Genomic DNA, 25,521 nt, shown 5'->3' with positions numbered 1-25,521 from the left:
GTAGACATGTAAATGCTAGTGGCACTGATTGTTCACATAGAAGGGCGCTGACGAGTGTCCACAACAACACTGACGTCGCTTTAGGTAAGACACGTCCATTCGGATAGGCCTGATTGATTCCTTCTGCTGTCTGCACAGCAGTCGACTGCATTAGTTTATTGTACATTGTGTGCATCTAGCAGTGTGTTTGTATACTGATCATGTTACCTCTTAGTACGACGGAAGCAGGAGACTGGAATTGAAAAAAGTGTTGCAACTTTATCTGTGCATCAGGAAGGCTGTTCTAATCAGGCAGTAGCAACAAAAGCAGGTATAGGTCAATCTACAGAGGTGTATAGAATTCGCGAGGAAGTAAAGAGCATGCGAGCAGATCCCATCTCAGTCTCAACAGTGCAACGCCATCTCCGTGAACAAGGTTTAAATGGGTGCTGTGCGACCAAAAAAAACTTTTATTACCCAAACAGAATAAGGTGAAACGACTACAAGGGGCATAACAACATAAAAACTGGAGCGCGCTGCAGTGATCCACGGCGTTACTCGCGGACGAGTCCGAGTTTGAAATATTAAGAATGTATCGTCGAATGTTTCTTCGCCGACTTCGTGGAGAATGTACGAAGAGTCAGTGTGTGACGACAACGGTGAAGAGTGATGGAGAGTCTGTCATGGTGTGAGAATGTTTTGCGGGTAATGAAGTCGGTGATGTAGTGAGAATTGATGAAACATTAAAGAAGTAAGGATACCACAGAATACTGATCAACAATCCCGCCCCATCTGGCGAGAGACATAGGTTTGTTCTACAGCAGGACAATGTTAGGCCGGCAGGAGTGGCCGAGCGGTTCTAGGCGCTTCAGTCTGGAACCGCGCGACCGCTACGGTCGCAGGTTCGAATCCTGCCTCGGGCATGGATGTGTATGATGTCCTTAGGTTAGTTAGGTTTACGTAATCCTAAGTTCTAGGGGACTGATGACCTCCTATGTTAAGTCCCATAGTGCTCAGAGCCATTTTTTTTATTTTATTTTTTTTCAGAGTGTTCGGAAATTGTGAGCCGACTTCTCACACGCACAATTCTGTAAACTCATTCTTCAAGTTCATCAGTCACATCCGAATGTCTTCCCTGACCCCTTTCATCTCGCACATCTGTACGAGGAGCCTTGATTTTTCTGCACCACTCCCTCACAGTACAATCACTCATAATCCCGTCCCCCTCATCCGATGCAATGGACTCTGTCTGCTTCTACGCAGCGAATGACAGAACATACCTTGCGACTGGTGGGACACGCAATAACAAGTGGGACGAAGCTACAACCATTTCTTTATTTTTAATAATCAATCGGTGTTTAATTCACGAATAGTGCTGAAAACATTGAGCATAGAGCAGATGTTTTTTGAACTTTCTTTTCCAATATTGGCAATACAATTATGTTTTGGGCAATGAAACAGCTCGAATGCGGAGACGGTCTACTCACTCCTGATCGGGTTAGGGTCCTTTTCGTAAGCCGTCGGACACGACAACAACGCCTGCAAGCTACGTCAGAGAAGCAAATGCAGGTGTGTGCAGGCGGAGCTTGCGTCACGTTCACGCTATATGACGTCACGGTGGCTGCGCCTCTATTTCCGCGGCCCGCTGGTGCGAACGCAGCCCCGCTGCGTGCACACAAACACACACACACACACACACACACACACACACACACACACACACACACGTACTCGCACGCCATCCGCACGCTACTATTCCTGTTCTTGGCACTGAGTTCAACAGTCTGCCAGTGAAAGTAAACGCTGCGTCCACCAATTCCCACAAAACGAGAGGCTTCCTCGTACTCTTGTTTTCTCAGGCAACAGGGAAGTCGTATTTACGGATTATCGGCCTGTGATTAGAACAGTATTAAGTAATATGAACCGTCTAAAACTATGTAGTCCTACCCGTCTGCAGATTAAAAACATGCGAAATACTGCCAGTTGCCAATGAACCCACCATCCTCACATATCCAGCAGCACAAGAGGTCTCTCAGATCCCGTACACCAATGATCCCAACAGATTTACCCACTCATTTCAATTGACTTCAATTCCCTATGAAGGACTCGTTAGCAATGACAATAAACAACGCTCGGGGTCAGGCAGTGGATGGAAGAGGAGATGGACAGAAAGGGGGAGGAAATGGATACAGAGAGGATGAACGAGAAGATGGGCGGCGAGGAGATGGACAGAGGGGAGGAGGTGATGCGCAGAGAGAGGGGGAAGGAAGAGGAGATGTACAAAGAGAGGGAGGGAAAGGAGATAGATAGGGAGGAGAAGGAGATTACGACATACTGCGTGTCAGCAACCTGATGACGGGAAATCTGCCACTCCACACGCGTCGTTGAACTGTGTCAGGTACTGCTCATATGGTAGAATGCAAATACTTATTAGTCTACTGATAATTGTTGCAATCGCTTCGTAACATCCGTAAAATTGAACTCTCATTGCTTGCTGTTATAAACAAATGTCTGGTAGTCACTTTGCAGGTATAGCTAAGGTTGGCTACGCCGAGGAATCTACCCTTGCCAGCCGAAGCCGTTCGTCTTCTGTCGGTATATTTGCGCCCGTCAGAAACCGAGCCCGGAGTCTGCTTGGAGTGAACAGTCAGCAGAATGGAATGACGCCTCTCACAGCTGCCTAGCTTACCATCGAGGCCTAATTGTACAGACGAAAGGACAAGCTTTTCCTTCGAGAAAAGAAACCAATGGCTGAGAATGATTTCTTTCCACCTTACAGCAACAATGTAAGCACATAACGAGTAGCCGCTGAACAGTGAGACGCGGCAGCTGGTGGAATGGATGACGGGGTGTCCAGACCCCCCATATGGGATTAAAACTACCAGCTCGTTTGAAGCAGACGTCTCAACGAATCTTAATCAACAATTCTCGTCAGCAGGAATTCCTACCTACTGCTCCCTCCTTTATAGAATTTGCCAGTGGACCATTCTCCAATATTCACTTCTACGTCCTGCTCTTTCCTTGCGTTGACTGAAATCAAATGTTTTTCGTATGCAATTTGTGATGATTTTAGAGGACGCATTTCTCGTACATTATGCAGAAGAGGCTGTTAGGACAGTGTGTAATTGTCTCTCCTTCCATCTCAAGTATAATAATTTCAGCATTGTTTTTGATGGCTCTCCATCTTCCGCCATAGCCGAGTCCATCAACATGAGGTAGCAAATACGAGGTAGCCAAGGAGGTGGACACGTGGGTTCTGCTATGCCAAGACTGCTTGGTAGCTACGACAGCAAAACAGAATTAATTAGCAGGAGTACGAAATAAGAAAATATTTAATACTTAACTTTGTTGTGGGCCATGATCTGTTGGTTGACAATTATAGATTAAGCGCCCGTAGAATGACATAATGTCCAAGTCACAAATCTTTCAGTGACGAATTACTCTCTCGTAATCTTGAATGTCGAATGCGGTGAATCTGAACACTAACTTGGCTGTCGACATGACAGAACATAGAATTGTTTATAACTGCCAACTTAGTACTGCTAACTTTACTGTACTACTATTAAGTAACTTTACAACTGGGCTACAAAGACGTGATGGCAGCAGTGACTGAGGTACAGACGATGACTGACTAACATCGGCGCAGGCTGACCACTGAGCGCGGCTACGAACTGTAGACTGGCACAATTGCACTACACTCCTGCTACACACGAAGTGGCCTAGCGGCACCTCGCGGTGAGCAGAAGTATTGCGACTGGCTGTGTACTCTTTCGCTACAACAGCCCTTCTTATGTTCCGTTTATCGAGAGAATCGCATCCGGCGAATGGATCTCTCTGGCGGCGGTGTGGTCGTATGACTAACGACATCACAGTTTTATCTTATTATCAACCTCCTGTGAACGGTTTAGCAAATACCTTTTGCATTACTTTCATTCCAGCTTTAACTTCTCCCAATGAAATATCATTATCTCCCGACGCTTCACTTTCCCTACAAATTTCACTACACCTTTCTTAGTTATCTGTCCTGTATAGAGCTGCCAAAAAAGGCCCAGTGTACATTTCGACAGCTACTGGCCATTAAAATTGTTACACCACGAAGATGACGGGCTACAGACGCGAAATTTAACCGACGGGAAGAAGATGCTGTGATATGTAAATGATTAGCTTTTCAGAACATTCACACAAGGTTGGCGCCGGTGGCGACACCTACAACGTGCTGACATAAGGAAAGTTTCCAACCGATTTCTCATACACAAACAGCAGTTGACCGGCATTGCCTGGTGAAACGCTATTGTGATGCCTCGCGTAAGGAGGAGAAATGCGTACCATCACGTTTCCGACTTTGATGAAGGTCGGATTGTAGCCTATCGCGACTGCGGTTTATCGTATCGCGACATTGCTGCTCGCGTTGGTCGAGATCCAATAACTGTTAGCAGAATATGGACTCGGTGGGTTCAGGGGGGTAATACGGAACGCCGTGCTGGATCACAACGGCCTCGTTTCACTGGTAGTCGAGATGAGAGGCATCTTATTCGCATTGCTGTAACGGATCGCGCAGCCACGTCACGACCCCTGAGTCAACGGATGGAAACGTTTGCAAGACGACAACCACCTGTACGAACAATTCGACGACGTTTGCAGCAGCATGGACTATCAGCTCGGAGACCGTGGCTGCGGTTACCCTTGACGCTGCATCACAGACAGGAGCGCCTGCGATGGTGTACTCAACGAAGAACCTGGGTGCACGAATGGCAAAACGTAATTTTTTCGGATGAATCCAGTTTCTGTTTACAGCATCGTGATGGTCGCATCCGTGTTTGGCGACATCGCGGTGAATGCACATTGGAAGCGTGTATTCGTCATCGCCATACTGGCGTATCACCCGGCGTGAAGGTATGGGGTGCCATTAGTTACACGTCTCGGTCACCACTTCTTCGGATTGACGGCACTTTGAACAGTGAACGTTACATTTCAGATGTGTTACGACCCGTGGCTCTACCCTTCATTCGATCCCTGCGAAACCCTACATTTCAGTAGGATAATGGACGACCGCATGTTGCAGGTGCTGTACGAGTCTTGCTGGATACAGAAAATGTTCGACTGCTGCCCTGGCCAGCACATTCTCCAGATCTCACCAACTGAAAACGTCTGTTCAATGGTGGCCGAGCAACTGGCTCGTCACAATACGCCAGTCACTACTCTTGATGAACTGTGGTATCGTGTTGAAGCTGTATGGGCAGCTGTACCTTTACACGCCATCCAAGCTGTGTTTGACTCAATGCCCAGGAGTATCAAGGCCGTTATTACAGCCAGAGGTGGTTGTTCTGGGTACTGATTTCTCAGGATCTATGGACCCAAATTGCGTGATAAAGTAATCACATGTCAGTTCTAGTATAATATATTTGTCCAATGAATACCCGTTTATCATCTGCATTTCTTCTTGGTGTAGCAATTTTAATGGCCAGTAGTGTAGTATATGACTTTGCCGAGGTTCGTATCCATAGCTGCGCACTATTGACTTGAAATATTAAGCTAGGGAAGCGTGACAGAGCTTACACATCGTATGGCCGTGGTTCTGCTGTGTTAGTACACAACCGTTTTTCTCTGTCTTTTCCGTTCCTGCATTTCCCTGATCTCGGATATTGCTTTGTGGTTATGGCAGAGTCCTCAGACGCCGTTGTGCGAAGACTAGAATAAGAGCCTTGGTGCCAGGCAGCATTTCAAGATAATGGGTGGCACCGCTCCAAACTGCAGCGCCTTCAGGTTGTCGTGATGGTGCCACGGTGTACTCCCTTCGAAGAAGCCGCCACGTAACTGTCTATGTATTCGAGTCTTCGAGCAGTTGCGTTATAACGTCACGAGATATAAATAACGGTAGAACACCGAGCAAACTAATTTAAAAATATAAAGATCACTGATCTCTCTCTCTCTCTCTCTCTCTCTCTCTCTCTCTCACACACACACACACACACACACACACACACACACACACACACTAACAGGCAGAATACGGCGCTGCGGTCGGCAACGCCTATATAAGAGAACAAGTGTCTGGCGCAGTTGTTAGATACGTTACGGCTGCCACAATGGCAAATTATCGAAATTGAAGTGAGTTTAACTGTTATTGTCGGCGCACAAACGGTGCGACACAGCATCTCCGAGGCAGCGATGAAGTGCGGATATTCCCATACGACCATTTCACGACTGTACCGTCAATATCGAGAATACGGGTAAAGATCCTGCAAGGACGGGACCAACGACGACTGAAGAGATTCGTTCAGCGTGACAGATGTGGAACTCTTTCGCAAATTGCTGTAGATGTCAATACTGGGTCATCAACAAGTGTCAAGGTGCGAACCATTCAAGGAAACATTACCGCTATGGGTTTTCGGAGCCGAAGGCCCACTCGTGTACCCTTGATGACTGCACGACACAAAGCTTTACGACATTACACTGTCGATGACTGGAAACATCGTATTGAGGGGATGGACGTGTACGGCTATGGCGACAGCCTCATAAATCCATGCAACCTGCATGTCAGCAGGGGACTGTTCAAGCCGGTGGAGGCTCTGTAAGGGTGGGGAACGTGTGCAGTTGGAGTGATATGGGACCACTGATACATCTAGATACACGTCTGATAGGCGACAGATACGTAAGCATCCTGTCTGATCACCTGCATGCATCCATGTCCATTGTGCATACCGACGGACTTGGGCAATTCCAGCAGGACTATGCGACATCCCACATGTTCAGAATTGCCACAGAGTGGCTTCAGGAACACTCTCCTGAGTGTAAACATTTCCTCCGTCCACCAAAGTCCGCAGACATGAACGTTATTGAGCATACCTGGGATGGCTTGCAACGTGCTGTTGACGGATTTATGGACAACCGTCGCAGTCTTCATTGTGTCATCTGCCTCCAGCACTACTTCAGGCATTAGCCGACTCCATGCCACGTTGTGTTGCGGCATTTCTGCGTGCTCGCTGGCAGGTGCACCAGTTCCTTGGCTCTTGAGTGTATATAATTATCATAAGTATCCCCACATCAAGTAGTGGGCATTAATATGGGTTGTTTCCAAACTACACATTATGACAGCTTGTGTCACTTCCAATCGTGTGTTTGAATGTCTTTGGGGGAAAGCAGCCCATCGTTCCTCAAGAGCAAAGGTTACGGTCTGGAGCGAAGTTATGTTCCAATACATGGCACAAATGTTCCATTGAACTCAGGTCGAGCCGGCCATAGTAGCCCAGCGGTTCTAGGCGCTTCAGTCCGGAACCGCGCTGCTGCTACGGTCGCAGGATCCAATCCTGCCTCGGGCATGGATGTGTGTGACGTCCTTAGGTCAGTTAAGTTTAAGTAGTTCTAAGTTATAGGGGACTGATGACCACAGATGTTAAGTCCCATAGTGCTCAGAGCCATTTGAACTCAGGTCGGCTCCCGGGACAGGCCAGTCCATTGCAAGAATATTGCTGTCCACAATCCACTGTCTCACAGATGCCGCTTCATTACAGAGTGCACTTCCTTGGTGGCATATAAGTGGACATCATCTCCGAATTGTTCCGGTACTGTACAAAGTGCACAGAATGTGTCCATATCCTTCCACCTTTAGGGTTTTCTTAAGCACAATAAGTGGATTACGCCATAACCACCAAGAACACACCCATACCGTAACGCCACCTGGTTCGTACCTCACTGTTCACAGTAGACATGACGGCATGCAACGTTCTCCAGGCGTCAGCCTAACGCAAACCCTTCCATGGCATTACCACAGGCAGTAACGTGATTGATCAGTCCGTATTACTCGTTTCCAGTCAGACTGTCCAGTGGCCGTCACTCCTCACACCGCCTCAACCGCATCTCCTTAATGACTCACAGACACGCGTGGCTTCTGAACTGCTGCTCGGCCACTGCACCCCTTCCTTCTCAGCTCCCTACGCACACTGTGCTGGCTGGCCGGCCTGCTGGTAGCACTTTGGAAATCAGGAGTGATTCCCTCCACTCCTTTCGTGTCGTCTTGTTTCAACGTCCCTCCGCAATGCTCCACGGTCCCTGTCTGTGAGTACACGAGGTACGTTTGGTTTCGGTTTAGGCTGCGGTCACAGTCGCTCCGATATCGGTAGATTCCGCTGACGTCCGACATCGGTCGGAGACGACCGATCTTTCCAAATCAATACTCGATTACGTCCGCGATCACAGTACAGCCGATCTTATCTCCCAAACGCACGGACTTCGGACGACAATCGGTGAAATTCAAATCAGTTTGTTTTCTTCGGTCAAATCGACCGACGTTCTCGCACACGGGAGTATGGAGGGTGAGAAACTGGTAAGTTTAGTCCAAACGAGAGTGAGTTTGTGGCATCCTGAAGATGAAAGTATCGCAAAAGGGATATAGTTCGGAATCTATCGACTGAAATCGCTGGTTTATTCGAAACCTCAAATAGGCAGAATCTTTATTGGAAATTGTAGGCATAGATTATAACCTCAAAAAAATAATTTGTTCAAGTGAGAAATGTGGCGGACCTTATATGCTTAGAGCTACTGTACCCAATCATTTTTGAGGTAGGTCGTGCCGGCCGCGATGGCCGTGCGGTTCTAGGCGCTCAGTCCGGAGCTGCGGGACTGTTACGGTCGCAGGTTCGAATCCTGCCTCGGGCATGGATGTGTGTGATGTCCTTAGGTTAGTTAGGTTTAAGTAGTTCTAAGTCCTAGGGGACTGATGACCTCAGATGTTAAGTCCCATAGTGCTCAGAGCCGGCGGTTCGGCGTCACATACTCAGTTATTACATCGTTACAGATAGACCTACAATAGACCAGCTTCATACGATGCTGTATAATGCCGAACTTCTTTTATCGTTCTATAGAGGAATGACTATAAGACGATAACGTGAAGTGGAGCCGTAGCCGTAGCGCGATGGTTACGTTAACTCTCCTGTCTTACTCAAGTTTGTGCGTACGAATCTCGCCAGATATAATTTTTTTAATCTTTATCAAAATGACTTATTATTATTTTCACTTAATTGGTTTAAGGGGAATTGGAACGCCCTATCCCGACAATGTTAAATTCAGTGACTTGCTTTCCCTGTCTTTCAGGAACCGATGTAGCCATTCACATGAAACTATTACAGGACATTACACGGTATGTTCTGAGTCTACTGAACTACAATAATTGCATTTCAGCCACTGCTTTCCGAAATACAATTTTTAAATCACATGTTTAAAATTTTGTGTACTTTTTGTACGTTATCCTAAATACTTTTAATTATACATAACATTATGCTCTTCTTTTAGTTCAGTGGACACAGAAAATGTATGTTTTCACTACCTGAAAATTTGAATATTCTACTCGAAGTGGTTTCTGAGATTTAGGGAAAAATGCAACAGAAAATGTTAATTTTCAGGAACGGCTTTTAAAGTTTCAAAAGAGTGTAACTCACTCGATATATGCTGAACTTTTTACTTTTAGTCACTCAGAAGCAGCCTGCACCATACTGTGTATCATCCTCCTGATCTCTTTTCCAAGTTTTTTCTTCTTCTGTTCTTTCTGGACTCCTTAGTGGCGAACCTTGTCCATCCGTTCAAGTTCTCTGATGCAGTTTGCTCCACGATTAATTCCCATATGCTCTAGCACTTTGAGCCTACCAATGTTGCCATCATTAAAAGCAACAGCATCACTGACACCCCCCCCCCCCCCCCGCTTTAGTGTCTTCATTCCAACGAAAACATGCGCCTCCCGCCGGAGGTTCGAGTCCTGCCTCGGGCATGGGTGTGTGTAATGTTCTTAGCGTAAGTTAGTTTAAGCAGTGTGTAAGTCTAGGGGCCGATGACCAAAGGAGTTTGGTCCCTTAGGAATTCACAGACATTTGAATATTTCAGTAATTCAGGATTTGCCAGTTCTCTGTAAATAGGTTTTATGATACCGTGACTGCTGCCGGGATGGAATTTTTATGGCTGTATGAACTTTTGGAGTACTGGTCATTGCGGTAATTGCACCATGAATCAGGTCCAGGAGGGAAGAGGTGGTGTACTGGTTTTTCATCACTTGACAGTCTGTGGAAGAAGGTAGGCCATACTGCCTGCTTCACTTTCAACAAATCCTCAGCATTATTTCTAATGGCCATCCCATAATACTGGTGTACTTCATCAATCTTTTGTCTGTCAGCCTGCCTCTTATGGTTCCACCATTCGAAAGTTTCTTATCTCTCAAACTTTGTTTCAGCTTCCTTAGCCCGGTGCCCATCCTCGTTTGGACATGGCCAACACTGCTAACCTTCATAACACAGCAATCCATATAAGAAAATTACCGATTTTATTAGATCTTGAAGAAATGAACGTAAAAATTTTAACGTTTTCACCCGGTGTACATCATATTTAAAAAATAAAATAAAATAATTCCCATGTGAGTTTATAAGTGATATAATTTTATTCAGAAAATTGCAAATTTAGTAATGAGATAAAGATCCGAAAATGTGAAAAAAGTTTCCCGTTCTAACTCCCCTTAAACATAATTTTTATTTTTAATCTTTTGTCGCATCGTTTTCAACGTCGTATTGATTTTTTTAATTGCTCTCATTTCTTCTTGCTGTCGTTCTTTATTCGTTTGGAATCTGCCGTGCTCGCCCATAACCCGCAGTCCAGTGGCAACAACGACGGCTCACCGGTCGGTATCGCGTCAGCTCGGGTGACGGTAGTTTCAGGTAACCGACGATAGAAAGAATATCAAGTTCCTTTTTTGGTGCTCAAACTAAAGTTTTTTGTGTCTCGTGTTTACTCGTAGAGGTCCAGCTTTAATCGCCGTGAACGTAGCGAGTGTGATCAATAATAGTGCTGCAGGTTGCTGGCCGCCGCTTTCTCGGACACATTGCACATCACGAGCTTGTGGTTAGGCTGGGACACGAGTGTACATTCAGGGCTACAAATCGCGTCGTCTGCTGCTGGTTGGTCGCTTACAACCAGCTGTCGACAGAACGTCTCGCGCCCGACGGCAGCCGCTTCCAGCATTGTTCCGAGCGGCAGCCGATGCGGCATCAATGAAGTGGCAAGTGACGGACTCCAACCGTCAAGTAATTTTAATCGCACTGCAGAGACAATCCCTGTCTGGCCGGTGTGGCCGAGCGGTTCTAGGCGCTACAGTCTGGAACCGCGCTACCGCTACGGTCGCAGGTTCGAATCCTGCCTCGGGCATGGATGTGTGTCATGTCCTTAGATTTAAGTAGTTCTAAGTAGAGGGGACTGATGACCTCAGATGTTAAGTCCCATAGTGCTCAGAGCCATTTTGAACATCTGGCTAGCACTTTAGCTGTCCACTCGAGAGTCACGCGCAGGGCAGTGTGAGACAAACGCGGTGTGAAGATGCGTCTCTGCCACTGGACGCCACGCACACACACATACACACAGGGTCCGCAGTCCAGCGCCAGATAATTGCCCGCCTGGCCCTGGTGACACTAATTTTAACCGCGGCTTCCTGCGCCGCCCCCACTCGCGTGGCGGCCTGCCAAGTTGCCGCCGCCGAGCCGCCAGCCAGGGACGTGCTCCAGTGCTGCTGAACCGTGGCCAGGCACCAGACACACCACCCCTCCTCCTCCCCCCCCCCCTCCCCCTTATACTCACGGTCGGTGCACAGTCTAAAGACACTGTCCCCTCCAGTAGTCATTTCATTGGCCAATACGGACGTCTTCGAAAGTGGAGAATTTTCTGATTATGTCATAGAAGACTCGTTATGGAAGAGACGGGAGATACAGTATTAGAGATACAATTTAGAATACCTTTGGAAGACCTAAGATCAAATAAGGCAGAAGGGATGGATACCATTTCATCGGAAATTCTAAAACCACTGCGGGAAATGGCAACCAAACGACAATTCATGTTGGTGTTTCAACTGTATGACCCTGACGAGTTACCATCAGACTTTCGGAAAAATATCATCCACACAATTCCGAAGATAGCTAGAGTCGACAAGTGCTAGAGTAATCTCCCAAACAGCCTAACAGCCCTGCTTCCAACCTGCTGACAAAAATAATATACAGAAGAATGGGTACGAAAACGGAGGATGTGTTAGATGGCAGTAAGTTTGGCTGTAGAAAAGGTAAAGACGTCAGGGAAGTAGTTCCAGCATGGCGCTTGATAATGGCAGCAAGAATTCTGAAAAACGAAAACATTGTCGTAGAACGGGTCGAACTTGAAAAAGCGTTAGACAACATAAAATGCTGAAAAAAAGCAGCAAAATGTAAAATGATGCAAAATGTTCGAAATTCTCAGAAAAGAGCGTAAAAATAAGGGAAGACGGGTAACATACAATATATATAAAAATCGAAAAGGGAGAATAAGATTGGAAGGTCAAAAAATAAAGTGATGGAATTAGATAGGATGCGAGAAAGGGATGCAGTATTTTGCCTCTATTGTTCAAACTATACATCGAAGAAGCAATGACGGAAGTAAAAGAAAGATTCAGTAGTCGGAGTAAAATTCTAGGTGTAAGGATACCAATGGCAAGATTCGCTGATATGATTGAGGTCCTCCGTGAAAGTGAAGAAGAATTACAAGCTCTGTTGAATAGAATGAACACTCTAATGGGTGCAGAATGGGGAACGAGAAAAAACCGACAAAAAAGAAATTTATTGAAGAGTCGCAGAAGTGATAATAGCGAGAAACTTAACATCAAAATTGGTGGTCACGAGATAGACGAAGTTAAGAAAATTTGAGACCTTGGAACCAAAGTAACTGGTGACGGAGGAAACAAGTAGGAGCTAAAAAGCAGATTAGCACTGCCAAAAAGGACGTTCCTGCCCGAGATCAAACATAAGCCGTAATGTGAGGAAGAAATTTCTGAGAATGTATGTTTGCAGCACAGTACTGTATGGTAGAAAAAAAATGGACTGTTGGGAAACCGGAACACAAGAGAAGCGAAGCTTGTGAGATGTGGTGCCACAGGCGAATATTAAAATTACATGGACTGACAAGATGAAGAATGAGGAGGTTATATGCAGAATCGGAGAGCAAAGGGATATGTGGCAAACACTGACAAGGAGAAGGGACAAGATGATAGGACATCTGTCAAGACATCGGGGAATGACTTCAATGGTACCAGAGTGAGCTGTAGAGGGCAAAAACTGTAGAGGAAGACAGAGATTGGACTACATCCAGCAAATAATTCAGGTCACAGATTAAAAGTGCTACTCTGAGATGAAGAGGTGCACAGGAGAGGAATTCGTGGCGGCGAGCATCAAACCAGGAGTGACCGAGGAAGTCTTAAAAATCTAGTGTTACGTGTACTTGCATGAGCAGGACTGAAAACTAACATTTTGATTAATGTTAATAGTAATCGCGTATGTGTGTTCTGGTCTTCAGTCCAGAGGCTGGTTTGATGCAGCCCTCCCTGCTACTCGATGCTGCGCAAGCTTCGTCATCTCCAAGTAACTATTGTAACCTACATCATTCTGATTCTGCTTAGTGTATTCGTCTCCTGGTCTCTCTCTTCGATTTTTATCCTCCACGCTGCCCTCCAATACTAAACTGGTGATCCCTTGATGCCTCAGAACATGCCCTACCAGTCGATCCGTTCTTCTAGTCAAGTTGTGCCACAAACTTCCCCCCAATCGCATTCAATACCTCCTCATTAGTTACGTGATCTACCCATCTAATCTTCAGCATTCTTCTGTAGCACCACATTTCGAAAGCTTCTATTCTCTTCTTGTCTACACTATTTATCGTCCACGTTTCACTTCCATACATGGCTACACTCCGTACCAATACTTTCAGAAACGACTTCCTGACACTTAAACCTATACTCGATATTAACAAATTTCTCTTCTTCAAAAGCACATTCGTTGGCACCCCGAGTCTACATATTACATCCTCTCTACTTCGACCATCATCAGTTATTTTGCTCCCCAAATAGCATAAATAATCTACTACTTTAAGTGTCTCATTTCCTAATCTACTTTCTTCGCATCACCCGATTTAATTACAGTTAATTCCACTATCCTCGGTTTGCTTTTGTTGATGTCTATTTTATATCCTCCTTTCAAGACACTGTCCGTTCCGTTCAACTGCTCTTCCAGGTCCTTTGCTGTCTCTGACAGAATTACTACTTCTTCGGCAAACCGCAAGGTTTCTATTTCTTCTCCGTGGATTTTAATTCCCATTCAAAATTTTTCTTTTGTTTCCTTTACTGCTTGCTCAATATACAGATTGAATAACATCGCGTATAGGTTACAATCTTGTATCACTCCCTTTCCAACCACTGCTTTCCTTTCGTGCCATCTGGTTTCTGTACAAATTGTAAATAGCCTTTCGCTCCCTGTATTTTATCCCTGTCACCTTCAGAATTTGAAAGACAGTATTCCAATCAAGATTGTCAAAAGCCTTCTCTAAGTCTACAAATGCTAGAAGCGTAGGTTTGCCTTTCCTTAATCCATTTTCTAAGATAAGTCGTATGGTCAGTATTACCTCTCGTGTTCCAACATTTCTACGGGATCCAAACTGATCCTCCCCGAGTTCGGCTTCTACCAGTTTTTCCATTCGTCTGTGAAGAATTCGTGTTAGTATTTTGCAGCCGTGGCTTATTAAACTGATAGTTCGGTAATTTTCACACCTGCTTTCTTTGGGATTGGAATTATTACACTACTGGCCATTAAAATTGCTACACCACGAAGATGACGTGCTACAGACGCGAAATTTAACCGACAGGAAGAAGATGCTGTGATATGCAAATAACTAGCTTTCCAGAGCATTCACACAAGGTTAGCGTCGGTGGCGTCACCTGCAACGTGCTGACATGAGGTAAGTTTCCAACCGATGTCTCATACAGAAACAGCAGTTGACCGGCTTTGCCTGTGGAAACGTTGTTGTGATGCCTCGTGTAAGGAGGAGAAATGCGTACCATAACATTTTCGACTTTGATGAAGGTCGGATTGAAGCCTATCGCGACTGCGGTTTATCGTATCGCGACATTGGTGCTCGCGTTGGTCGAGATCCAATGACGGTTAGCAGAATATGGAATCGGTAGGTTCAGGAGGGTAATACGGAACGCCGTGCTGGATCCCAACGGCCTCGTATCACTAGCAGTCGAGATGACAGGCATCATATCCGCATGGCTGTAACGGATCGTGCAGCCACGTCTCGATCCCCGAGTCAACAGATGGGGACGTTTGCAAGACAACAACCATCTGCACGAACAGTTCGACGACGTTCGCAGCAACACGGACTATCAGCTCGGAAACAATGGCTACGGTTACCCTTGACGCTGCATCACAGACAGGAGCGCCTGCGATGGTGTACTCAACGACGGACCTGGGTGCACGAATGGCAAAAAGTCATTTTTTCGGATGAATCCAGGTTCTGTTTACAGCATCACGATGGTCGCATCCGTGTTCGGCGACATCGCGTTGAACGTACATTGGAAGCGTGTATTCGTCATCGCCATACTGGCATAACACCCGGCGTGATGGTATGGGGTGCTATTGGTTACACGTCTCGGTCACCTCTTGTTCACATTGACGGCACTTTGAACAGTGGACGTTACATTTCAGATGTGTTACGATCCGTGGCTCTACCCTTCATTCGATCCCTGCGAAACCCTACATTTCAGCAGGATAATGCACGACCGCATGTTGCAGGTCCTATATGGGCCTTTCTGGATACAGAAAATGTTCGACTGCTGCCCTGGCCAGCACATTCTCCAGATCTCTCACCAATTGAAAACGTCTGGTCAATGGTGGCCGAGCAACTGGCTTGTGACAATACTTCAGTCACTACTCTTGATGAAATGTGGTATCGTGTTGAAGCTGCATGGGCAGCTGTACCTGTACACACCATCCAAGCCCTGTTTGACTCAATGCCCAGGCGTATCAAGGCCTTTATTACGGCCAGAGGTGGTTGTTCTGGGTACTGATTTCTCAGGATCTATGGACCCAAATTGCGTGATAATGTAATCACATGTCAGTTCTAGTATAATATATTTGTCTAATGAATAGCCGTTTATTATCTGCATTTCTTCTTGGTGTAGCAATTTTAATGGCCAGTAGTGTATGTTCTTCTTGAAGTCTGAAGGTATTTCACCTGTCTCATACATGTTGCTCACCAGATGGCAGAGTTTTGTCAGGGCTGGCTCTCCCAGGGCTATCAGTCGCGTGTAGTTCCCATTAAATTGATTCGTTCCACATTACTTCGTTAAAAAAGAATTATCCAAATTATGTGTGGAACATGTCACCAAGTAACCACGTCCCTGTGTTCTGTCAACACAACACGTGGCGGGCGGTTGCTCCGCTGGCTGGCTCCGCTGTCTACCTGTGTCGGAACCCGCTTGGTTGTGCCGCAGTGTGCGCCAGTCGCCGGACCAGCAAGCTTTGCCACCTCTGCCCTTTACGGCTGCCGCTCGCCGACACGTGTCGCTGAGTGCGATGTTCACGTCTGCACGTGTTCGCCGGTCCCACGGGGAGACGTACAGGGCACTCTGCCCCCCCCCCCCCCAAACATTGTGCGTCACCACCAAATGGCAACCTGCGATGCCGCTTGTTCCTGTCACCGCAACATCCGAGAGGGTGATCACCACTTCACAGCGAACCGTAATCCGTGTTACAAGAAAGCAAATCTATGCTGTCCTCGAGAGTTGGTTTTATGGCTGCACTACTTTACTAGGCGCGGTCCTTGGCGTATTGTTTACTTACATTTTTTAATTTTTTATTTAACTTGCGAATGACCTACGATCTAGTTACTAAGAAAGGTCGAGTATTCCGAATATTATGTTGTACGTATACATAACACATAGCTCGTCTGATTTACTGTTATACTAACAAATTCCAACAATGCTACAGTTTTAAATATCTGTAAGCTAATTTCGAAATGGAGAGCGGGCCGCTGTGGCCGAGCGGTTCTAGGCGCTTCAGTCCGGAACCGCGCTGCTGCTACGGTCGCAGCTTCGAATCCTGCCTTGGGCATGGATGTATGTGAATGTCCTTAGGTTAGTTAGGTTTAAGTTGTCTACGGGACTGATGATCTCAGATGTTAAGTCCCATAGTGATCAGAGCCATTTGAACCATTTTTGTACGAAATGGAGATTTTTAAAATTAACAATTTATCTTTGACGAAGACAAGAAAATAGGAAGACAAGGAAGAGTTTTCATTTATAAGAGGCCGCAGCCAGCGCTGTCCAGGATGGAGTACCCCAGAAAGACGTGGAGCCTCTTGCTCCCAAGTAGCTCCACCCGACCTGCTTGTACTATTCATCCGAAGGCGAAGGCGAAGACCTCACCAGTACTTTCAGCGTCTCGACCTCAGATGGTTTTGTCGTACACGTAGGTTGCATTACTCCGCAGAACAACGTGTGTTTTCCTCTTGTTTCTACATTTGTCTTACAATCTAACATTATTGTCTGGTGTACACTTATTCTCTTGACGCCCCATTAAACAACTGTCATCAGCTTCGCTAACATTGTCCGTGGAACCATTTGTCCCCTGCGCTCGATGCTTCCTATACTCTTTACGCAGCGTTCTACACGGTTTTCGGAAATTCCAGTTACAAATTTCTAGGGCTTGTAGAGTGGAGTGAGTGCATAATATTTTGGATAGGAACCCGTGTCCATAAACTTCATCCAAAGCTATATGAGAGCCAGCCTCTGTAAATATATGTACATACAGGGTCATTCCGTGATGAATGAAAACGATACAGATTTTCTAGGAGGATGGAGAAGGATAAACGCGTCAATTTGACGTAAGGATCGCTGTTTCGGAAACGAAGGAGTCGAAAGTTATAAGCCGAAACCGTTCTGATACCTCTGACAGTGGTAGTTTTGTTACCAAGACTGTAGGGTAGGCAACTTTCAGGTGTGTTAGTATGGACAGTAAGTGCAGTAAATATGGGCTCTAAAATGCATACCTTAATAGCTATGCTCAATAGATGGAGATGTTTTTCACAGCAGTGAAGATGAACAAGTGCTCGTAGCTCCTCAGATATGCATTCTACAACCCATATTTACTGGACTTATTTTCCTCCTTTTGGGACATACTATCACCTGTGATAGTTGCCTACCCTACAATCTTAGCAGCAACAGTACGAGTACACGTATTTCATTGTCAGATATGTCAGATTGATAGATTCATCTTTCTGCTTCATTCTAAAAATTTGCAGCATTCACGGAATCACGCTGTACATACATACATTTACAGGCACCGGCGACTGTAACTTCGACGCTCTGTAGTGTCATTGAATGACACTTTCGGACATGAGTGTGTGTAGTCGTTGAGGTCGTTCTACAAGGTGTGGTCCTGTAAACGTGGCAGCCGTCACGGTACAGAGAGACGTGTTCCGGGGTCCCTCCTCTCACTCATGTCCACACGCAGCAGATGCGTGCGGTGTGGCCCATGGCCGGTTCAGAAGCGAACCTGTGATTGATATGTTTCATTCTCAATCGCTCGACGATTTTGGTCAAGAATGCATACACACTATGAGTCTTTACGCAGTTGCCTGACTCCCTTTTCCAAGAAATAACTCCACAGGTTTCGAGGTCTCCCGAGGTCTCTTTTCCCTCCCCTAAGAGGTCTCTCATTGTGTCTGGTCTACCTGTTTTCAACCAATATGTTGCCTTGCGAGATTTAATAGTGATGTCTGTCAGGTATCTCCCGATTACTACGCATAATGCCTCCACTGGCATGGTGTCAAAAGTCTCCTCTGTCCGCCTCCTTTCACTGTGAAATTAGCTGCGGTGCATGCTGGATGTTCCCAGCTGCCGGCAGCGAAACATACTGTTGTCTCTAAGGGAAGTACAGTGGTTTGTTCGACTATAGTTATGGGTTAACTGTAGTGCACTGTGCTGATCCAGGCAACTGACTGCAGTAACTTGTATACCCTTTCTGTTTTGTGCAGAGACTGGTCGAACAAACAGGCCACTCTCGTGGTCGACAACGTTGGAGATCAGGATAGGAATACCCAGCCAGAAGCAAAGTCACTATAAGGGCTGGGATACAAGTGCGAGTTTTTTGCTCTGGGACAGTTTGGCACCTTCACAGAAATGTTTGCACTAGATGCGAATGTTGACTGATGCATACCGTCTGATAGTTACTTTCGAGAACTTTCTATAAGTGTCAGAGAGAGTGTTAGTGAGTCATCAGTGACATTCACATCGCAGTGCGTATCCATGACAATGAAAGTACATCCTTAGATAGCAACTTATTGCACCGTCAGTATGGCGCAGTGGATCATGCTCTAGTGTTTCGTTTATATTTTCGCATTAACGAAAGATTGAGTGTATTTGCTAGCAATCATTTTTTGTCTTTTGTTAATGATATATAATATGTGTGTGTGTGTGTGTGTGTGTGCTTTTATGTGTTCTATAATGCGTTGCATTGTTTAAGTCTGCAACTTCCGAAACAGGCTTATCGCTCGTGCTGTTCGTATAGGAGGTAAAAGGGCGATTTCTGCGGTCAGAAACGTGGCACGGCCACAAATTATAATTCCAAACACGTGGCTTCGTAAGTGCTTCTGATTTGCGGTTGCATGAGTGTGGCGAACCATATTACCAAGATATGGTACCGTACGAACTCTGAAAACACGGAACGAATCTGGGTCGCGGTACGACCGAGTTCTCTCCAGCCGTCATAGTTCTCCTCGTCTGAGAGCTACGGCGAGATGGAGGCTGCCATCTACTAGAAACGTCTGGACTCGCAGAGCGCGACTGCCGGCGAGGTTATTCTCTGTGCTGTTTACACGACACATATACTCGCATAATCACTCCAAAAGAGAAAAGCTCTCACGTGTATACCTACCTCGAGCTAGCAGGGAGCGAACAGTAAAAAGAAAATTGACTAGAACATTTCACTTGGATACCTAGTACAACAATCCTAAAAACAGTCCCAAACTACGTACTCACTTGATGAAGAGCTCTTGGACGTCCAACAAAGAGATGGAGGGAAAAGTATATTTTCGGACCGTAACAGTCTTCCTAGGACTAAGACTAAAGGATTATGAGAATGGCTGAGATGTGGGGTCAAATGAGGGGTGCCCCAGGTATCAGTGTTGGGGCCACTTTTATACCTTATTTATATAAATGATACGTCCTCTAGTATGACAGGTAATTCTAAAATATTTCTGTTTGCTGATGACACTAGCTTGGTAGTAAAGGATGTTGTGCTCAACGTTGGCACTGTTTCAAAGAGTGCAGTTCAAGACATGTTCATGGCTTGCAGAAAATAAACTAACGCTAAATCACAGTAAGACTCAGTTTTCACGGTTTCTGACACACAATGCAACAAAACTGGACTTTTGAATTCCACAGAATGGGCATATGATTAGAGAAGCTGAACAGTTCATATTTCTTAGTGTTCAAATAGATACTAAATTGTCGTGAAAAGCCAACATTCAGGATCCTGTTCAAAGACTTAATGCTGCCAGTTTTGCTATTCTGACGATATCTGAAGTAAGGGATAGTTTGACACGAAAAGTAGTCTACTTTGCTTATTTTCATTCGCTTATGTCGTATGGTATTATATTTTGGTGTAACTCTCCCCATTCTCAAAGGATATTTTTGGCTCTGAAGCCAGGCGATATATATATATATATATATATATATATATATATATATATACTCAACTGTTGTTTCTTGTTAACAATATCAGTTTATTCCCAAGGCAGAAAGGCGAGCAGCTTACTGCTGGATCCCACAAGAATTCAAGAATATTAGCAGTAATCCACGCGCTTTCAAATCTAAACTGAAGAGTTTCCTCATGGGTCACTTCTTCAATTCTGTCGAGGATTTTCTTTAAAATTTAAGTTGATTCCTATGTTACGAGGATTGCAACTTTAATAGTGGCAACTATTTATTTATAGCTCGTACAAAATAAATACGTGTTTCAAAGTTTTACTGACGTTCAGAGTAGTCACCAGCATTGTGTACAACCCGTCGCCAACGACGTGGAAGTCGTAGGATACTCATAGCAGTGCCAGTTGTGTTCGAGCGGCGTGGTCTATTGCCCGACGAATTTGTAGTAGTTCTGAAGCGAATGCCGTGAAGTGTTTCCTTCAGGTTAGAAATCGAGTTGAACTTACGAAGGCTTAAGTCAGGGGGGTGCAGTAGGTGGTATAGCACTTAGCAGCCCCCGCATCAACCAAACAAATCAGTAACTGTACGTGCTTGAGCACTGTCCTGCAAAATGGTCAGGTCCTGCAGAAATTGTCACTTCTGTCTCTATGCTGTTCATTTTTGGAACACAATCTACGACCAGCTTAGAGACAGAAGTGATGACACTTTCTGCAGGACATGACCATCATTTTGCAGGACAATGCTCAAACACGTTACTGATTTGTTTGGTTGATGCGGAGGCTGCTAAGTGCTATACCACCTACTGCTCTCCTCTGACTTAAGCCCTCGTGAGCTCAACTCGATTTCTAAACAGAAGGAAACACTTCACGGCATTCGCTTCAGAACTGCTACAAATTCGTCGGGCAATAGACCACGCCGCTCGAACTGTCAACACAACTGGCACTGCTATGAGTATCCTACGACTTGCACGTCGTTGGCGACGGGTTGTACACAATGCTGGTGACTACTCTGAACGTCAGTAAAACTTTGAAACACGTATTTATTTTGTACGAGCTATAAATAAATAGTTGCCAACTATTAAAGTTCCAACCCTCGTATACTATTGATTGCATTTACATGAAATTATGGCTTTTCTTTTCTTTGAGTTCATAAACATTTTATACACTACCGGTCATTAAAATTTCTACACCAAGAACAAATGGAGATGATAAACGGGTATTCGTTGGACAAATATATTATACTAGAACTGACATGTGATTACATTTTCACGCAATCTGAGTGCATAGACCCTGAGAAATCAGTACCCAGAACAACCACCTATGGCCGTAATAAATGCCTTGATACGCCTAGGCATTGAGTCAAACAGAGCTTGGACGGCGTGTACAGGTACAGCTGCCCATGCAGCTTCAACACGATACCACAGTTCATCAAGAGTAGTGACTGGCGTATTGTGACGAGCCAGTTGCTCGGCCACCATTGACCAGACGTTTTCAATTGGTGAGAGATCTGGAGGATGTGCTGGCCAGGGCAGCAGTCGAACATTTTCTGTATCCAGGACCTGCAACATCCAGTCGTGTATTATCCTGCTGAAATGTAGGCTTTCGCAGGGATCGAATGTAGGGTAGAGCCACGGATCGTAACACATCTGAAATGTAACGTGCACTGTTCAAAGTGCCGTCACTGCGAACAAGAGGTGACCGAGACGTGTAACCAAAGGCACCCCATACCATCACGCCAGGTGATTCGCCAGTATGTCGATGACAAATATACGCTTCCAATGTGTGTTCTCCCCGATGTCGCCAAACATGGGTGCGACCATCGTGATGCTGTAAGCAGAACATGGATTCAATCGAAAAACGGACGTTTTGCCATTTGTGCACCCAGGTTCGTCCTTGAGTACACCATCGCAGACGCTCCTGTCTGTGATGCAGCGTCAAGGGTACCGCAGCCACGGACTCGTAGCTGATGGTCCATGCTGCTGCAAGCGTCGTCGAACTGTTCGTGCAGATGGTTGTTGTCTTGCAAACGTCCCCGTCCGTTGGCTGAGGGATCGAGACGTGGCTGCACGATCCGTTACAGCCGTGCGGATAAGATGCCTGTCATCTCGACTGCTAGTGATACGAGGCCGTTGGGATCCAGCACGGCGTTTCGTATTACGCTCCTGAACCCACCGATTCCATATTCTGCTAACAGTCATTGGATCTCGACCAACGCGAGCAGCAATGTCGCGATACGATAAACCGCAATCGAGATAGGCTACAATCCGACCTTTATGAAAGTCGGAAACGTGATGGTACGGATTTCTCCTCCTCACACGAGGAATCACAACAACGTTTCACCAGGCAACGCCGGCCAACTGTTGTTTGTGTATGAGAAATCGGTTGGAAACTTTCCTCATGTCAGCACGTTGTAGGTGTCGCCACCTGCCCCAGCCTTGTGTGAATGCTCTGAAAAGCTAATCATTTGCATATCACGGCATCTTCTTCCTGTCGGTTAAATGTCGCGTCTGTAGCACGTCATCTTCGTGGTGCAGCAATTATAATGGCCAGTAGTGTATAATCTGTTGTTACTTTTATGTTGTTATTTCATGTGCATGACCTCGGAGATTTGCTCCTGGATAACATGGCCCAAGAATTTCCAAGGTGTTAAACCATATACCAACAGCAGAACGGGTCTGGGATATGCCGTGACAAGACAGAAGCAAAGCTTTTTTTTTTAGCACAACAGTTTTCCTAGGCCAGGGTGATGGAGATGGTGCCGACGGCGGTGACATTCCGTGTGACGTGTACTGCACTTTTCGTTTTCCTGTGTAAGCCTGTACACACGCAGGTCGCCGCAGAGGCTCGTGTTGTAGCTGCAGTCACCAACGATGGCGGTCGAGTTTATTCTTGCTCTGCGCACCTACGTCACGCATTCTCCGACAGCCAATGAGCGTTCAGTAGTTCCGTGCGCTCTGCTGCAAATGTCGTCGCTAATGTGACCATGAAACGTGACCGTAGCGAGTTGTTTAGCGAATGTCTGTTCCATTTGGTGCGAGTTGTCATGGCTGATTGCGGAGGTAAATGACAAATTCTGCATAAGCAAGCAAGCGAGAGACAGAATGAGTTTTTCACTCTGCAGCGGAGTGTTCGCCGATATGAAACTTCCTGGCAGATTAAAACTGTGTGCCGGACCGAGACTCGAATTCGGGACCTTTGCCTTTCGCGGGCAAGTGCTCTACCAACTGAGCTACCCAAGCACGACTCACGCCCCGTCCTCACAGCTTCATTTCTGCCAGTACCTCGTCTCCTACCTTTCAAACTTCACAGAATGTCTCCTGCGAACCTTGCAGAACTAGCACTCCTGAAAGAAAGGAAATTGCGGAGACATGGCTTAGCCACAGCCTGGGGGATGTTTCCAGAATGAGATTTTCACTCTGCAGCGGAGTGTGCGCTGATATGAAACTTGCCCGCGAAAGGCAAAGGTCCCGAGTTCGAGTCTCGGTCCGGCACACAGTTTTAATCTGCCAGGAAGTTTTAAGCGAGAGACAGTTGGCAGGATATACGCTCTGTTCGAGTGGAAAGCACGCGCATGCGCGTACCACGACTGTCGCTCTGACTCTTGCCTCTAGCGCCATCGCTCGCGCGCCGGCCGCTGGCTGCAGTGCACTGACGGTGTCCCCGTACCTTGTGTGTTGCAGCGCTGGACCTGGCGCAGAACAGCAATGTCCAGGACGCGTTCGTCATCGCGGTGGAGCAGCAGGCGCGAGAGCGCCTCGAGCGGCTGTCCGCGCTCAGGAGGATCAAGCCCATCGACATGACGAAGCTGTCGCAGCAGGTGAGCCACCAGTAGCAGCTCTCCTCTCCCCGGCGGTGGTGGGCGCTCCTAGCCACACACAGTAGTATTACTACCGCCTGTGGCGTCCAACAGGGAAAACTTCGTATCGTAAAGAAACTATGTAAGAGGTCTGACATTCAGTTTTTTTGACATTGTTTTGTAATTAGAGTGTTTGTTAATCTGGACATCACATATTTGTAATAAAGATCTTTGAAAGAAGGTACTAGCTGCGTGGTGTGTCTATTGTGGATGGTACACCGAGGAAGCACATGTCTGTCTCTGTCCTGACGCCAGCCACATCTGCCACTGGTAGCTTCACAGTCTCCCCCGGCATCGACGGTGTTCCCTAGACTGTCCCACACATATTGCGTCGCACCTGCTTCTTAGAATATGCCAGAGGTTGGGATCTCATTTCAGGTGTTCCGGATAGGGAACACCCGTGACTCACTTGCAGTTCACAATAATTCGGCTGGAAGGAATTGTGCTCTGCAGTGGAATAACAGACTACCCAATCCTTTCTAAAGCAGAAAATGAACTCTATACATAGGGTGTAGCAGATATTTATACTGGCAAGTGCTGACGTTGTACTGAGCAACATTACATTAGTGTTTAAGTCATTTGCGGACAAATAATTACAGCTATTACAAGCAGTGAAGGAAACAAAAGAAAAGTTCGGAGTCGATATTAAAATCCATGGAGAAGAAATAAAAACTTTGAGGTTCGCCGATGACATTGTAATTCTGTCAGAGACAGCAAAGGACTTGGTAGAGCATTTGAACGGAATGGACAGTGCCTTGAAAGGATACATCATCAAAAGCAAAACGAGGATAATGGAATGTAGTCGAATTAAATCGGGTGATGCTGAGGGAGTTAGATAAGGAAATGAGACACTTACAGTAGTAAAGTAGTTTTGCTATTTGGGGAGCAAAATAACTGATGATGGTCGAAGTAGAGAGGATATAAAATGTAGACTGGCAATGGCAAGGAAAGCGTTTCTGAAGAAGAGAAATTTGTTAACATCGAGTACAGATTTAAGTTTCAGGAAGTCATTTCTGAAAGTATTTGTATGGAGTGTAGCCATGGATGGAAGTGAAACATGGGCGATAAATAATTTGGACAAGAAGAGAATAGAAGCTTTCGAAGTCTGGTGTTACAGAAGAATGCTGAAGATTAGGTGGGTAGATCACATAACTAAT

The 25,521-nt window shown here is 46.0% G+C and overlaps 1 protein-coding gene across 2 annotated transcripts in view; it reads left to right on the top strand.

Annotated features, from left to right (window-relative positions):
• LOC124717378 overlaps nucleotides 1–24,548 on the top strand; it is a 59,091-nt gene extending 34,543 nt beyond the window's left edge. Inside the window, exon 3 of one of the 2 annotated variants that reach the window (XR_007005747.1) lies at nucleotides 24,189–24,318. Coding sequence is in view for 1 of the 2 variants with exons in the window: in XM_047244220.1 (XP_047100176.1) it covers nucleotides 24,189–24,340 (152 nt within the window). In the remaining variant the exon portion in view is untranslated. Of the gene's footprint in view, nucleotides 1–24,188 lie in introns of both variants that reach the window. The other variant, XM_047244220.1, reaches the window with a different exon arrangement.
• The last annotated feature ends 973 nt before the right edge of the window (nucleotides 24,549–25,521 follow it).

Source organism: Schistocerca piceifrons, chromosome 9 (genome assembly GCF_021461385.2).
Source record: "Schistocerca piceifrons isolate TAMUIC-IGC-003096 chromosome 9, iqSchPice1.1, whole genome shotgun sequence".
In the NCBI taxonomy this organism is placed as follows: Eukaryota; Metazoa; Arthropoda; class Insecta; order Orthoptera; family Acrididae; genus Schistocerca; species Schistocerca piceifrons.
Note: the sequence above shows the minus strand (reverse complement) of the source record. Positions and strands in the feature narration are given on the sequence as shown.